The 17,946-nt window shown below is 37.6% G+C and overlaps 1 protein-coding gene across 1 annotated transcript in view; it reads left to right on the top strand.

Moving 5' to 3' along the window:
- The first annotated feature begins 242 nt into the window (after positions 1-242).
- The window catches only part of Ets98B (DNA-binding protein Ets98B), an 84,021-nt gene continuing 66,317 nt past the window's right edge, over positions 243-17,946 (top strand). The window contains exon 1 of the mRNA XM_067761314.1: positions 243-1,643. Coding sequence (XP_067617415.1) covers positions 1,599-1,643 — 45 coding nt within the window. The 5' untranslated portion in view covers positions 243-1,598. The remainder of the gene's footprint in view (positions 1,644-17,946) is intronic.

The raw sequence follows: 17,946 nt of genomic DNA on the forward strand, positions 1-17,946 counted from the left end.
TATACCACTTTCTAAATAACACTTCAATTCCGATCTTACCTCATAAACCCGCGAACAAACCAATTTGTATTCAAACTAAAAAGGTTACAAATTTGATCGCTTGACAAATAGCTTTAACGTCTCCAACCGCTTAAATAAACAAAAACCAGTTTTGGCAATAAAAGCTTCCACTTTCAATTGGAGAATGAGGTAAGACATACGATCTTACAAATCTCAGCTAACACATTTGAGCGTATAGGCAAAGCGAACGGTTGGGCTACGCGAAATTTAGCGGAATATACGAATCGTTTTGTTTTGAAAAAAACCTAAATCATAAACTTATTATTTATATAATAATATGCGGCTTAGATAAAAAAAATAACAAAAACATAAAGCATAAGAGAGACGCAATAAAAAGGTAAACGAAAACTGGAAATTGAAGTTATGAAATAGTAAAAAAATTAATTAATTGAAGACAGTGTCTGACAGGTGGTCATTAGTGCTCGCGGAGAATAAAAAACCAAAAAAAAAAATGTATAGTTTTTTGAAAGAAAACCCATAATTGATTGTTGTGTTTTGCATGCAAAATTAAATTTTGTGATTGGTTTCATAAAAGCAAAAGTACGATAACAAAACAAAAACCAAACAAAAAAATGTGTTAAAAATCTAACTAAAAAATAAACAAATAAAAAATACTAAAATTATAAAAAATTAATTAAACACACAAATGCAAACAAAAAATTCAGACTGTCTGCGTGGAGTGGTGTGAATAAGGGTGGTGCAGGTGTGTCTGTGCTGTGTTGCTGCTACAAAAACAACAGCAAACAAAACTACGATAGCAACAAAAGCAATACTCTTAGCTGATAAACGTTGCGATGGTGATAATTGAAAGAGAGAAATAAAAAATAATAATAAAATACAAAATCGCATAAAAGACTTATGCCAAAAACAACATAACAATAGCAGAAATAAAAAGTAAAAAAAAAGTCGTTGTAAAACAAAATTCAAAAATTATCTATAAAATAAGCAATAGTAGAAGCGGTGCTTATAAATGATGCTTAATTGCAATGCGTAACCAAATATTTCAAGCAATAAATTTTACAAGAAAATAATTGATTGAAATCACATAAAAAAAGAACCCTACAACAAAATACAAATTGCATACAAAAGAAATAATAACCAAGTTATACGAAAAACGAAAGTAAAAATGAGCGCGATACTCAAGCGCACCCTCTCAGTCATTTAACGCATCCCAGCAATGTTTTGCGCATGCGCCTAGTCAAGTATGTTAAGCAGCTACTAATTGCATAGAGACACAAATGCATTACAACGCCTCGAATACATTATTCTGAGCAAAAGAATAAGGAAAACACTTCACTTCAACATTACTTTTCAAATTTCTACTATAACCCAACTGTCGCCATAGCATGTGCCTAAAATAAAAGAGCAAAACTTAAGCAGATGCAAGTAACTACTGTGCCAAGGCTTTACAATATTCTATAAATATTTTCAAATGCCATTATTGCAAGTAATGAGTCTAGGAAACTGATGCCAAATCGATACCTTTAAGGAATAAATAATCTGCATTGAGAATTTTATATAAAGCGCGTTAACCAGATATGGAAATTGAGAAAATGTCGTCGTTTTATTCCAGTTCAACTAAGGTAAGTAGACAAATTAAGTGCTAACTATCAAAATGAGTCTGATTTTTCAAAATAGTCTACTACAATAAGCTACAGCCCCCATCGGGTTAGGGGGTTAGAATATACTAGCGGTAGGTATGCCTGTCGTAAGAAGCGACTAAAATACTAAATAGATTCAAGGTGTTGTCAGTGCAAAATATAGCTTCCCCAACCCAATTGTCAACCTCACCTACTCGTGGCTAATCCCGCTTCATTAACAGCCGAAGCTCTGGAGACCCCGAGCTCCTCATGGATCTAGGAGGTGGGAGAGCGTTATGGCCTAGAAGGTCGCATGTGGTCATACCAAATCGTTTTGTTGAGATTGTCGGGCTTGGTACCGGAACGATCTACATCCGGCAAAGGACCATCAACATCGATAACATTCCCCAAGGCCTTCGGGGAGTGTCCTTATGGCTACAACAACAATAACAATAAGCTACACGACTTCTAGGCGGATCTGTTACCTCATCCTTCTTATGACCACTCCACTCATCTTACAAACGAATGTTTCTCCTGAACTTCAACAACAACTTTAAAACTTTTTGCGGTTTTTGTTGTTCACGGAAACAAACCGAAACCTTATCTGAAGCCTTTTTAAATTACTTATCTAAATTGATGCGCTACGTCTATTTTGATCTCCAACAAAACCAAACCGGTTCCGTAACCGAAACAGTAGCCTTGATTTTGAGCTGAAAAAGAACAAAACAGAATTGCTACAAGACAAAGCGGCCACAAAGTGAAAAACTCTTGCCCACAGGCGGTACTCTAAACTGGGAAGGCAATTAAAAATTAAAGACCTCTCTTGACGAACAAAAATCAAACCATTTCTGATGTAGGGATCGAAACCATGAACTGTATCGATAGAAGATGAGCTGGCTTTTAGTGTTAGAGAGAAAAGTTTCTCGGATGATTTATGGCCCTGCCAGTGAAGCCGACTACGACTATCCAAGGAGTTGTAGTGATGAGCTGTGTGAGCTCTACGCAAGTTTGGGATGCAAAAAAATAAATGTACGGCGCCGTAACTTCCGTGGAGATTTTAGGCCAAGCTTCTCTTCCAATTTGCGGTTGTGCTACTTTTTATGTTTACTATAAATTATCAGGACGGGGCCTACATGTTTTATGTCGACTCGAAACGGCGTCTGCAAAGCAGATGAATTTTCACTCAGAAGCTTTTCATAGTAGAAACACACTCGGAGTGTTTGCAAATCACAGCCGATAGGGGACACCGCTTAGAAAAACTGTTTTCTAATTAAAAAGCTCATTTTCAAAATTTTCGATTTTGCTTCGACCGGGAGTTGAACCAACAATTTTCGGTGTGGTAGGCGGAGCACGCTACCGTCACACCACGGCGACCACCAAGTTGTCGCGAAACAGGGGCAGCTGGCGTAACGTTACAAAATGATAAAAATCACTTAGGCGGTTATACGCCAATTATTGATGATGACACGTAAATTGTTATAAGAAACATCAGTTAGAAAGAAACGCCCTACTCGCTAGAAAATCTATTTTTTTCTTCTGCAAGAATTGGGTATTGAACTCTGAAAAAGGAACTTTTCGCTCATGACCAAGTAAAGGAATTCATTGACTAAGAATGTGGTCGTGGGTATCCTCGTGCTTTTCAAGATCGAACAGCTATTATCCAAGATGCCAACTCTTTCCATAATGCTAACGGAAATATCTCCTTGTTTACTAGGGCGAAGGGGCTATATCAAGCAGTAGTCTGTTTGGATTCCACGGTTTGTGGCAATTCAGCAGACCCTTTATGTACAGCTTTTCTTCTTTATTTTGACCACTTTCGCTTCACAGATATATGATTTTCAAGTCTCATAAGGAGACTCCCAATGGCAGCTGTGAACGCTGGACGCAGTGTTCTTGCAGGTCTGCAGCCTTCTCCAGTATTGTTTGTTTAAAGCCAGCGGCCATACAGGCAACGCGTAGCATATGAACATCTATCCAATAGCTATGTATGTTGTAAGCAACCTCTCTCCATCTCTACCTGGAGCGTTGCTGGCACATGACTTGTGGATTTTGTTGAGGCTCTGTTCTTAAGATGCAGCAAACTAATATCGACTGTCACGGCCAATATTTTTAAGTATCTGACAATTAGGAGCGCAATTCCATCTAAGTGAATATTTATTCTCATCTGCTCCACACGCGTCATGAAAAGGGTCGCTTCGGTCTTAGATGGTGAGAATATCAGATCCTAGCCTCCTGATGATTTTAACTAATATAAGTTATCGGGGGAATGACTTGGGTAATTTGTTGGTGGCGGTGCAATCACTTATGCTGCTAAATTCTTATTACAACCGAGCATTGTACTTTGCGCTCTCTGCTTATCTTTTAAATTTCAATGAAAATATGTAATACATGATAGCCCTTATCGACAACTCTTACTGAATATTTACATATATATAAAAAAGAATTTTTAAAATGTGGTTTTAGAAGGCGTGAACGTAGCTGATAACCTCTTTAAAATATTATCAGCTATTTGGGTGCCAAATATTGACGTCTTCTATATTATGGATTATAACTATATTTTTAATTAAATTAAAAAAATGAAATTACATGAACCGCATAAAGAGTTTCCTTTCATAAACTACGATTTATATATTTGGCATGGGCTGATTTGGGATGGTAAGAGGTTTAGGTAGAGGGAGAGGTTGAAAAAAGCCCTGAGTGAATAGGTATCGAAGCGCAGTAGAGAAACCATAAACTGCCAGTTTTATTAGCAGATTCTCTGGAAAAAGCTTTTATTTTGCCACTGCTTCTACTTTCATCGACGGGGGTGCGTTGTTTTAACTGCCACAAGGTGTGGGTGTGGTCTAGATTTGGATCATTCAGAGTACCCACGCCCACAAAGCATGATCTTTGCCTACAGTTTACTAGATTTTTCTCTTTCTTGGCTCAGCAGATGCTTTCTAATTTGGCAGGCTGCTATTACGCTCCTATTATACTACAAATTACCATAATTTGAAGAATGACTTTGATGTCAAACTTTTTTCCAGTTTGTCTGAAAATTAGTCAGCATCCACGTCCTTATGATCTCTTATATGTCGATGCATAGAGGCAAGCAGTCGTCATGTTGAAGCTCTACATCAAAGGGATGCACAAGAAAAGAGTATCCAATTTCATGAAACATGCCCTGAGTGCCATAGAGAGGTGGTGTGACACCAAAGTACGTCTATCGATTCTAAAAAATCTTTCCTGGAGCCTTTTACGCGGAGAACAAAAATATTTATGGCATTCCTTGGTAGTACCAAAATTCGATTTTCAATGGAAGAAAAATACCTAGGGGTAACACTGGGCAGAACCCTCACCTGGAATGCTCATCTAGATACCATCATAAACAAGGCAACACACGCTTTCTTTTCCAGCACTTTACTCTATTGCAAAACATAAGGATATCTCCCAAAATGGTGTACTGGGTATTTAATATTTTTATGAAGCCAAAAGTGACCGTAGTTTCTTCATTTGGTGGCTGAAGGCCACACAGCGAAAAGCAATAAGAAAACTAGCAAGCTTTGTCGACTAATTTGTATTTGCAAAACGAATGCGATGAGAACGTCCCCTGCTGACGCACTTAGTGCCTAAGAGAGAATACCTCGCTTCCTTATTCTAATAGAAAAAGGGTCAACACTTGCTGCGCTAAGACCTCAAAATATATATGAGCGAAAGATGGGAAACACTACAAGACATATGAAGTTAATAAGAAAATTCATAGACAATCCCAAATTAAATAACGTGATGTAATCTCCAGTACGCTGAGAGTCTGGCTCAGCTTTGATGTGTGCATTGTGGGTAAACTCTTTGGGAAATAGAGAATCAATATACTGACCCTGACTCAGAGGACTTGTTCACAGATGGAACGAAATTTGATAACGGAACAACAGTATGATCGGGGAGCCAAAAACAAATGTTTGCTACGATATGTTCCCGGGGATTAGGGATATTAAGGTAATGAACTGGTAGACAACATAGCCAAGCAGAGTGATATAGCAGCATTCTATGGTCGAGAACCCTTTCGAGAAGCATAATTGTTTATAATCCCAGCAAGGAGAGTATCAACCAAACTCATTACTCTAAGCAGGAAAGACTTACGACCTCTGACTGGCCGTGAAAAATGTACCAGTTGCAATTCTATGTGAAATCGTCGCTTTGGCAAGCCAAAAGCTTTTTCATCAATGTGACTTAATTCCTAATCCTCTTTTGGTATAAAGTCAAATGCCTGAAGGGATACTCTTGTCTATTATATCACCTAAGTAATTCAAATCTATTCGATAAACAAATCTATCGCTTTTGTGAGCTGGTGGATGAAACTTCGGTTCGCATTATCTGAGAAACCGTCGCTATCGCAAGGCAAAGGCTCTGCCATTCAGGTGCCGTGACTCTTAATCTCTTCTTGATATGGAGTCAAAGGCCTGAAGTGGTATTTAAATAGCTTAAAAGCCTCCACATACTTTTCCTTTCTGAAAGGTCAAGCACAATGGATCTAAATAAGTGTCGCAGTACCTAATAATAATAATAATAATAATAATAATAATATATTTTTCACAGCGCATTTCATTCTGTTAGATAGATAGATAGATAGATAGATAGATGTTGTGAGGTTAAGCACTGCGACCTATTGGTCTATTGTGCCTTCATTCTCTTTACAACACTTCATCCAAGCCGAGTTCTCTGAGAAAATCCAGAATGGTTCTCGGCTTCAGAGAGTGTATGTGACTATTTTTTTAATTTGGATGATGCTAGGATCCTAAGTCTTCGTCTCGCGACTGCATCGCATACCTTCAGGATGTGTTCTGCAGACTCATCTTCGACATCACAGAATCAACAGAGGCTACTAGCCGATATGCCCAATTTATGCATATGGCTCTTTAGCCTACAGTGAGCTGTTAAAATCCTAAGGCTACTTTTTAGGAGGTTAATCATATCCTTATATCGCTTTGAGTTGTACCCTTCTATTAGTGCCTTTGCCTGCCGAAGTCCTGGACTTTCGCGCCAGTGTTGTTCTCTTGGTATTATCTGAGGTCATTACATTACTTCATTCGGTTACACCTTCAAACGATTTTTCATCATCCCTTGATAAATCTTTCCTGAGACAACCCAATTTTGTCACGAAATCTGACAAATAAATAGATTCAAAATATTAAAATGGAAGGAAAATTAAGTACATAAGAAAATTGTGATGTTATTGTAGTTGTAGTTTTAACCGCAAAAACTGAAGGTTTGGGGAGTGTTGCAGATGTGGGCAGTTCTGTGTCGTATGGGTACTAGCGCGATCGCCCCAAATTTTCTGGGCTATAGTCTTTAGCCGCCTCTTGCGATAAGCATTACTACAGCAGGAATATAAGTCCACAGTTTGTGCATTAATAAAGATAATCTAAGCCCTAATTTGTTCTTACTATCCGTTGTACGTGTAATAGGGCTACTGAATATCAAAGACAAGTTCATCTTAGCCTTGATGCGCACAATAGTCTTATAAAATGTAAAAGGTACTTTCTCCAACTAAAATTACAAATTGTACGAAATTGTAGAAAAGGAAAATAGTTCTAGAATTAGAAAACAAAATGCATTGTATTAATTTCGCAGAAAACATCCTCAACAACAGCAACAACAACGACATCTTTTGAATGTAGAGCAGGAGCGAAAATTTTTTTAATGACAAGAATGGTGATCGGTGAAAGAAAAAAGAAATTGTGAGCAATACTTTTATTTATAACAAAACTATATAAAGATGCAAAGGTAGATTAATGCGTTTGTATAAAATAAATAAATAATTGTTAAAGCAAACATGCATTAATATAGCTGACATACATACATGCACACATACTACGCATACATAGATAGAACAAGTAAAGATGGACATTTTTTAAATCATCATTCATGTTTACATAGATAAATACATATAGGTATGTGTTTGTATCTACGTAAATATGTTTGCATTTATAAATTGTAGAATAGTCTAACATCAAACAGAATGGCAATATATCTAACTGAACTGAAATAGAGGCAGATGCAGGAAAACTATTTTTAATAATTACCAACTTTCAGTTCACTAAATACCATCACAACAACTATAGAAACTACAACAAAAACAACAAACACATTAACTTAATGGTAATATTTACGAACATATAATAATAGTTGGCTTGTTGTTGCCACAATGAGTGCCTCATTCAATGAAGTATAATAATAGCGAGTGCATTAGTAAAACGAGCAACAACAAAAAGATTCTAAACAATTAGCAAATTCTGCGAAATGACATTTTCACTTTGCTGCTGCCAACGTTAGCACATTGCAGCAATGAACGTACTTTTTTATGCTTGTTAATTTAGGAGCGATGCTGTGCACGGTGGGACATTCTGCAAATTTTTGTGACAAAAGCCTTGGAAAAAAAATATATACAGAATAAGAAATGAGGGGAAAATTATAAATTAAAGTAAAGGAAAAGAAAAGAATGAAAAATAAAAAAGAATGATTTATTATAGATGTATTATCGACTCGGTACAGACGAGTTATCGATTTGTACGCAAAAATTGTATGTTACTTATCGATGTGTTATCAAAAATTTAACGATTTGCTATGAAAAGTTATCTACCTTACTTACTTACTTACTTACTTAATTGGCGCTTAACCGTCTAAACGGTTATGGCCGTCCAACAAGGCGCGCCAGTCGCTCCTTCGCTCCGCCAACCGGCGCCAATTGGTCACACCAAGGGAGTTTAAATCGTTTTCCACCTGGTCCTTCCAACGGAGTGGGGGCCGCCCTCTACCTCTGCTTCCATAGGCGGGTTCCGATAGAAACACTTTCTTGGCCGGAGCATCATCTTTCATTCGCATAACATGGCCTAGCCAGCGCAGCCGCTGCGTTTTAATTCGCTGGACTATGTTGATGTCTGCGTATAGCTCGTACAGCTCATCATTAAATCTTCTTCGGTACTCGCCATCGCCAACGCGTAGAGGTCCATAAATCTTTCGAAGAACTTTTCTCTCGAACACTCCCAAAGCCGCTTCATCTGCTGTTGTCATGGTCCATGCTTCTGCCCCATATAGCAGGACGGGTACGATAGTGACTTGTAGAGTATGATTTTCGTTCGCCGAGAGAGGACTTTACTTTTCAAATGCCTACCTAGTCCAAAGTAGCATTTATTGGCAAGATTGATTCTTCGCTGGATTTCAGTGCTGATGTTGTTGCTAATGTTGATGCTGGTTCCCAAATAAACGAAGTCTTTTACTATTTCGAAATTATGGCTGCCAACAGTAGCGTGGTTGCCAAGGCGCATATGCGCTGACTCTTTGCTCGATGACAGCAGGTACTTCGTTTTGTCCTCATTCACCATCAAACCCATCTTTACCGCTTCTTTTTCCAGCTTGGAGTAAGCAGAACTAACAGCGCGGGTGTTTAGGCCGATGATATCAATGTCATCAGCATATGCCAGTAATTGCACGCTTTTATAGTATATTGTTCCAGTGCGGTTAAGTTCTGCAGCTAGTATAATTTTCTCCAGCATCAAATTAAAGAAATCGCACGATAGGGGGTCACCCTGTCTGAAACCTCGTTTAGTTTCGAACGGCTCGGAGAGGTCCTTCCCAATTCTGACTGAACTGATGGTGTTGCTCAACGTCATTTTGCACAGCCGTATAAGTTTTGCGGGGAAACCAAATTCAGACATAGCGGCATATAGGCAGCTCCTTTTCGTGCTGTCGAAGGCGGCTTTAAAGTCGACGAAGAGGTGGTGTGTGTCGATTCTCTTTTCACGGGTTTTTTCCAAGATTTGGCGCATTGTGAAAATCTGGTCGATGGTAGATTTACCAGGTCTGAAGCCGCACTGATAAGGTCCAATCAGCCGGTTCACGGTGGGCTTCAATCTTTCGCACAATACACTTGAAAGGACCTTATATGCGATATTAAAAAGTTATCTACCAGCTATAGAAAATTTATTGATTTATTATCCAAGAGTTACTGCGTGCTATGAATTTTTTTCTGGCAAAGTTATCGATCTGTTAGTTAAAAGTTTCTTTTTTCAATTCAATTCATCAATTTTCTATAAAAATTATTGTCGATTTTTCAATCGAAAAAGTTTTTGTTGAAAATGTATGGATATGCTATCGAAAAGTCATCGATTTACCCTCGATAATGTATTAATAATCTATTGAAAAAATATCGTTATGTTTAAAAAAACTACTGAAATTTTTTATCAAAAAGTTATAGACTGGTTGACGAAAATTTATCGCTTTTATAGGAAAAACAAAAACAACTTTTCTCAGTTATTAATTTGTTAGAGAAAATGTATCCACTAAATATCGAAATTTTATCGTTATGTCGCAAAAATCTATAGATTTATTATCGATTTTTTTATGGAAAAAGGTCTTATTGAAAACTTATCGATTTGCTATCGAAAAGTAATCGATTTCCCATCGATAATGTATTAATAATCTATTGAAAAAATATCGTTATATTTAACCCTCAGATTAGCGGTGAATTAATTCAACACATCTTAGCGTTATCGTCTGGCCAGACGAAAGTTGACACTTTGAACGATATCCACAAATATTTAAACTTTGAAGAAAACTGTGATTAACTAGAAATACGTTTGACTTTTTATTGATAAATTTTGAAATTAATACGAACTATGAGGTCTTATAGACTTAAAAATATGTTCGTCTAGCCAGACGACAACGCTAAAGTGTGACATACTCAACATTGGTACAAAAAAAAAAACAATAAATAAAAAGAAAAAAATATCGGTTTCCGAATTATTATAAAGACCGCCTCTAAACTTAAAAAGTCACTAAAAAGTCACTATTCACGATCGGGTGGGTAGGAGTAAAGCTATTCACGAAAATAAAGCCCTCTCGTCTGGCCAGACGCCACAATCTATCGGAGGGTTAAAAAAGCGATTGAACATTTTTTTATCAAAAAGTTACTGGTTGTCGAAAAGTTATCGCTTTATATAGAAAAGTTAAAAATAATAATTTTTCTCAGTTATCAACTTGTTAGAGAAAATGTATCCACTAATTATCGAAATGTTATCGTTATGACTCAAAAAGCTATAGATTTGTTATCGAAAATTACACATTTGTAATCGCAGTGTTACTTTTTATCGGATTTTTAACAATTTGTTAACGAAAAGTTGTCGAGTTGTTATCAGAAAGTTATTGATTTGTTACAAAAAGTTATCGACTTCTTCCATCTGCCTTATCGATGTTTAATCTATTTACCAACAAAGACTAATCGGCTTGTTAAAACACAAATACCGAAACTTCTACATATATGATATTGGTGACACGTCTGTAACCGGTCGATAACAAGGTGATAAGAAACCAATAAGAAGCCGATGACTCGACAATAACGAGCCGTCAACACATCGAAAGCTGGAAGTTAATAATTATGTATCGATAAAAACACGATAACAAGGCAATAACTTATCTATATCGTTTATTACCGATAAGAAACTGACGAACACCTTTTCAGAAATCTTGAAATTATTTGTTCCTTGTAAATATGCGCTTTTGTGAACTTTGCACAAGTTAGCCACACACTTGAATGCGGAGTTTTAAAATAACTTCCGAGCGATATCTCACAATAGTTCGGTTATTAGTTCGATTGTCTATAAATAGTTATGTACGCAACATGAGGAACCCGACAGTTTTTGACAATTTTTCTTCAAAATCTCCCGCAGCACAGCACTGCACTCTTTCTTCTGTAGTAAGTACTATGACATATGCTTAGCTGCCTTATGCTCGTTGCTACCAACAAAACTCGGCTACATTCCTTTTCTTACTTAGATGTATGTTTTTGTAGCGCTGTCAACAGCAGCAGGCAACAGCTACGAAGCTCTATTCCACAATCAGTATGACACTTTAAAGACCTACTTAAAGATATTCTCGTTTATTTAAGTAAAAAGGCGCAAAAACTTGATGTAACCATTTGTGATTGATTTGCTGATGATCATCATGATTAACTGATTGAAAGATCGTCTCTCTTTCTTCTCCCCACCTATGATGATGCTATTTCTGGAACATGCTACATAAATATTTCTATTCTATGCAACAGCATTGTAGCACAAATATGCCTAAAGAGTCTGACACTTGTTCGTCAATTTCAACGTGTGCTGCACCGATCGCACCATTCGATTGTCGCTCAACATATAGACCTAACAATTACTGCGCTAGCAAACCCTCCTTATGCAGCTTCTTTTTTTTTTCAAAGTCGATTGTCTTACTTTTCTAATTCTTAAGCTAGAAGCTGCTAGCTCATCTTTTTTTTCCTATGTTGGTGTCAGCCAATGTCGGCTGCTCAATGAATGGTATCTAAACGCGTTTAACAACAATTTTGCTGCTGCGCCGGTGGGAAGCTTATGGGGTGAAAATCGCTCATTATGGAAGTAATAAAATAAATACTACCAGTAATTATGTGTATTTGTACTCAATTACATACAAACATCCCCATCAATGCGGCGGAGAAATGTTAAGGAATGCTAGAAAAAGAAAACAATTAATGGCATAAATACTTTTATATTCTTAGGTGGCGACATTTAAAGATCTAAAAAAAGGATTGTAGCATTTTTCTGCAGAGCTTTTCTAGGTTATAAGCGCCATAGTTGTAAATATGTATTTAATTATAGAAGTAGAAATTCATATACCTATACAGTGGCATGCAAGTGCAAGTGTTTCAAGATTTATCAAGAGAATGATTCAAGAAACGTACTTTTGCTTGGAAAATAGAACTTATGTGTCTAGTATGTAGACTAAGCTGTACGCAGTTCTAGAAAAGTGATCGTTAATACAACTTATTTTGAGAGAGCCTCAGTCGATTTATCTCAGCAAGTATTTCTGCGGTATATCTAATAATTGGTAGAGTGATCTCATATAGTTGAGTGAGATGCGTGGGTGCATTAGAAAGAGAGGGAAGCACAGTGAGCATGCGGGAAAAATATAACAGAAAGGAGAGAAAAAAGTAGGACGAAGAGTGGGCGAATAAAGGCGGAAAGCTTTTAAAATAGAGGTAGGACAGTATTTCTGAAGATTAGTTAAATGTATCTTGAAGATAAAATAGTACTACTTTTGGGGGAGTGGAAGTTGCCACATCCTTATCAGGAAAAAATGCTTCTAATAGTTGAGGGACCTATCTAATGACTGGAACATATATATGGTCGAGATGAACGAGATTGGTAATCGAAAAGCTAAGTAAAGAAGATGTGGAGAGGAAGTCTTGGACAAGACGAAAAAAAAAATAAACTAAAGAGATGGAAAAGAAAAGAGAGGAGTATTTCAAACTAGATTAATTCCATTATTTGGTCAGAACGGCGTATGTCGGTTCTGTAGATGAAATATTAAGCAATTTTTTTAAATTGCGCTGTGCACGACTCTTGGGTAGGGACAGAAGAGCGGGAAAATGGGGAGAGGTAGAAGAAGAGGTGGTGTGAAAATGAGATATATGAGAAAGAAATACGAAAGGAAAGGTATTGGAGAGGAATTTAAATTGGAACGGGTATGCGGACAAAGAAGGGAGTAGACTCAGGAAGACAGAATTAGGAGGGCGACGAATAAATGGATTAAGGCTTAATAAGAAGGGAAAGATGAAGAAAATTTGTGGAGAAGAATAGCTGAAAGGATAGAAAGGTGAAGACGGAAAGGAAGATGCGATGAGAACTAAGAAGGGGAAGTGCAATTGGAAGAGAATGAAAATCGAAAACGGATGCGTAGGAGTGGTGGGTTAGGGGGCCTAGAATATACCCGCGGTATAAATGCCTGTCGTAAGAGGCGAATAAAATACCAAATTTATTCAAAGAGTTGTGTAGCGCAACCCGCTCAATGGGTTTCCAGCGCAATATATAGCTTCTCCAACCCAATTTTCAACCTCACCGAGCCGTGGCAAATCCTGTTTCATTAACAGCCGGGGCTCTGACGACTCCGAACTCCTGATGAATCTAAGGGGTGAGAGGGCGGTATGGCCTAGAAGGTTTCATGTGGTCATACCAAATCGTTCCCGAGATGGTCGGGCTAGTACCTTTATGGTGTTTGTTACCGGAACGTACCGGATCTTCATCCGGTAAAGGACCATCAACATCGGTAACACTCCCCAAGGTCTTCGGGGAGTATCCTAATCGCTACAACAACAACAAGGAGTGGTGGAAGATACGGAATATAAGGGAAGTGAGTAGAAGAGGAGAATAGGGGCGACAAAGCAGGAAGCTGGAAAGGTGAAGTGCCAACTGAATAAAGGGCGAAAACGGAAACTTATTGGAAAAATATGGGTAAAATTAGTAAGGAAAAAGAGTAGAATAGGAAAAATTTGTCAATTTCAATCCATTTTGATACGATATATGCAGACTTGTCTTTGACGATGCTAAACAGGATATTTACTTCATCGCATTGAAAGCGCCAAGCTCATTTTTTTCGCAGCGTTCTGCTCTGCCGGATAAAAAAACTTCCGGGGGTTCGTTGTAGTGGCAAAATGAAGGTCAGGACGAGACGTTCGTTCACCGGCGTCAACCGAACCTTTGTTTGTCTCTTTGGCCACTGAGTTTAACGTGCCACAGTCTAATGGTAATATGTATATGCATCCACATTAGTGGAAGGAACATTCAATGCACCTGCCTTCAAATCGTACATATTTAAAAGTTTTCCATTGACGCCACTAAAAAAGGGTTTGTGAGATTAAACTACAATAAAAAAAATACTTGGCACGGCTTACTTCTGAGGAGATTTAGGCCGAGCTTCTCTTTCAATTTGCTCCTTTTCATTTTCCCTACTACAAATTGGCCGGACGGGACCTACATGTTTTATGCCGACTCCGCGTGGCATCAGCAAGGTGAATGAATTTTCACTGAGAAGCTTTTCATTGCCGAAATATATTGGAAGTGTTTGTCAAATCACTTCCAAGGGGCGACCCCGATAGGAAAATCTTTTTTTTTTCTAATTTAAAAAACTTGTTTCTAAATTTTAAAATTACTTTGCGCGAGAGTTGAACCCAGGAGCCTCGGTGGAGTAGACGGAGAATGCTACCAGCACGCAACGGCGGTCGTCACGGCTTGACCGATTTTCATGAAATTTTCAGGACATAATAAGTACGTTTGAGAATCGGAGCTTATCTGTTTTTAATACCCCAAAATGGTAAGGGTGGTCCACCCATTTATATATTTTTTTTTTAATTGTTGGTTTTTATTTTTTGTTTTTAACAGCGTTCAAAAACACATACAATACGGGGACTGAACTGGGACTGGAGCTGGGACTGGGAATAAGGGATGGAGAAGATCAAAAAGAACTAGAGGGAAGAAGAACGAGGGAAGGAGAAAGAGACTAAGAAAGAGATAGAGTTAGACAAAGATAAAGAGATAGGAATAGAGCGGGGCAGAGGAAGCTAGAGAGAAAAGAAGGGAACGAAAAGGCGGAGAGGGAAAAAGAGACGCGCAGAGAGGAGTGAAATATAAAGACTGATACGAGAAAGGGGGAGGAGTATGATGTAAAAACGTTTTAAAAGCTATGCATATAGACCAAAGTTAGGGCAGAGCAGCTTCTGCCAGGAACAAATCTGTAAAACGAAGTCTATAGCTAGAAAAGCCTTGAGTATATGATCCGAAATCGCGTGTACCTTTTTATTTTAAGAAATAATAAAAAAATAAAATAAAGTGAGACGCGAAAATTTTAGCGGCACACTTTTACCAAAAAAAAATATTTTTTTTAAAAAGGGTCAAATGGGACCCGCATACTACACGAAGGGTGAAAGCTGTAAAATTTTTGCGATGAACTTGAAATGTCTATTAGTTCTTGCCTTTGTTTCGGAGCAGAACGAAAATGACGTATTCAGATTACTATACAAAACCGATTTTTCTTAAATAATGGAGGAAAAATATATATTCAAGGAAAGAGTTTAGATTTTCAAGGAAACTAAACTGAGAGTACCGATTTTGGAGCAGTTTACGCTGCCGAATACAAAGTCCTCAAAAAAAATTTTTGTTTAAGGAAAAAAATTGTTTTTTAAGTAAATACACAACCAAGAGCTAATAAGTACTGACTCTTGTCTCGTTGTCAGCCGGTCGATATCCTTACGAATTGACGTGGTCCCCAGCGGGTTAGGGGGCTTAAAATATACCCGCGGTAGGTATACCTGTCGTAAGAGGCCACTAAAATACCAAATTGATTCAAGGACTTGCCAGCGCTATATATAGCTTCTCAAATTGTCAACCTCACCTACCCGTGGCGAACCCTGTTTCATTACCAGCCCAGGATTTGACGACTCCGAGCTCCTGATGGATCTAGCGGGCTGGAGGGTGGGATAGCCTAGAAGGTTTCATGTGGTCATACCAAATCGTTCCCGAGATGGTCGGGGTAGTACCTTTATTCTGCTTGTTACCGGAACGTACCGCATCTGCATCCGGCAAGGGACCATCATCACCGAAACACTCCCCAAGGCCTTCGGGGAGTGTTCTTATCGCTACAACAACAGCTACAACAATAAATCGACGTATACGGGTCGTTTTATTTTATATGCAGCTGCATTATCCGTTCGTAACAATGATTTGTCAAATACATATAAACATGAATATTCTTACTAGCTTATCCCGTCTAATATATAGGCCCGCAGTTCGTCTTACCTTCCATTCGTTACACTGTTTAAGTTTAATATTCCGTGTAATTCAAGGTGACACATATTTATTGGAATCCAAGAAAATACAAGATCGTTTATATTTCCAAAACATTTTAGTGACATGTAATCGTTAATTCACCATGGAAACATTACCTTGGGCACAAAATAAAAGAGGCAAAATATAACCATAAAACGCTGCAGACGTAAAATGCGAATAAAGTTTTGGAAGGCATTAAAGATGTTCTATCCAAAATAAATAATACTTAATTATGATTCTTGACTTGTTAATATTTAATGTCATGGCTGCAAGTAATTATATCTTTGTCAGTACATGACAGATACACAGAATGTCAAGAAGAAGCATGTTACAATGTTGCATTTATCAAATTACAATCTACAACAACTATTACGCGCAACATACATTGTAAATATATTTAAACATCGTGCGACACAATTTTAGCAACAAATTCTGCATGACATATTCTTTGTTTTCTTGATTTTGAAATTTCAAAAGGTCGGCGCATAATTGAGATTAATATTTTATCAAGTTTCATGTCACGATCCTGTGTTGCTACCCGTAATACATAAATATGCTTCATTAAATTTGTTCTTGGGTTTTTTTTTATTGTTGTTGTCTATGGTCTATTCTTGGTTAGAAAAACCGACTTGTGCTTGAGTTTCAGCGTATTTTCACACTCTGCATTCTAAAAATACTATTTTGTTTCTTTGCATTCGCTCGCGTTTCAACCCACGCACGTGGTGTCGCGCTTCGGCTGTGGTCCGTTTGATTTTACCTTAACTTGAATTAATTAAGCCGCAAGGGGCAGTTCGAGCTGTTGCAAGCTTTAAGCGTTTCTCGTAGGTAATACGATTATTTGCGATTATTACGAAAACGTGTTGCCCAGTTAACTAAAGATAACAAACCAACAAAAAAAAACAAAAATATATTTAGAAATTATTAAATAAAAATTGCGAACTGAGTACAAATAAATCTGAAATAAATGTATTTTTTTAATTAAAGGTAAATATGGTGCGATGGTCGGCCACCCGCCAAAGTATTGGCAATGTGCACATTGCATTAGGGTGGCCCTCAAAAAAAATAGTTTCTAATTTCAACTTTTCACCATATTCCAAAATTTAGATTTTATTCATGATTTCGATGAGATACGAAAAATTTGGTAAAGTTTTAAGTAACGATCCTTTAGTAGGGAGAGGCGGAACTGAGTTCCTGTTTTATCTTCCTAAGGTAGAATAAAGTGGACTGAGCTTATAATCAGTTAAGAAAGTTGTTCAGCCATTGAGATATGCCAGATACTGATCAAGCTACTTATTGGCAAAAACCACCCTATTTCAGAATGTACACTAAATAAATACTTGTGGAGGAACGTGCACACATTGGATATATCTATCAAAACATACCTGCATTTGTGTCTGCGAACTATAAATGCACTTCAACAAGGGACATATATTATTGCCCGTGGCGGGCATGCCTAGCGCAAGTGATATCTGAAACCCAGGCACTCGGAGGTTGGAGGGGCGAAAAATCATTTTCAATACATTCTGGGTAGTAAAGAAGCGTGCAGAATCAGGCAGAGGACTTTCCATATCCGCAACACTCACAAAGCCCTCGGGGACTGTCTTCGGTTAGAGTAACAAGGGACACTTTAAATGCGAAACGAATGCTAACATCGG

This window comes from Eurosta solidaginis, chromosome 1 (genome assembly GCF_040869045.1).
Source record: "Eurosta solidaginis isolate ZX-2024a chromosome 1, ASM4086904v1, whole genome shotgun sequence".
In the NCBI taxonomy this organism is placed as follows: domain Eukaryota; kingdom Metazoa; phylum Arthropoda; class Insecta; order Diptera; family Tephritidae; genus Eurosta; species Eurosta solidaginis.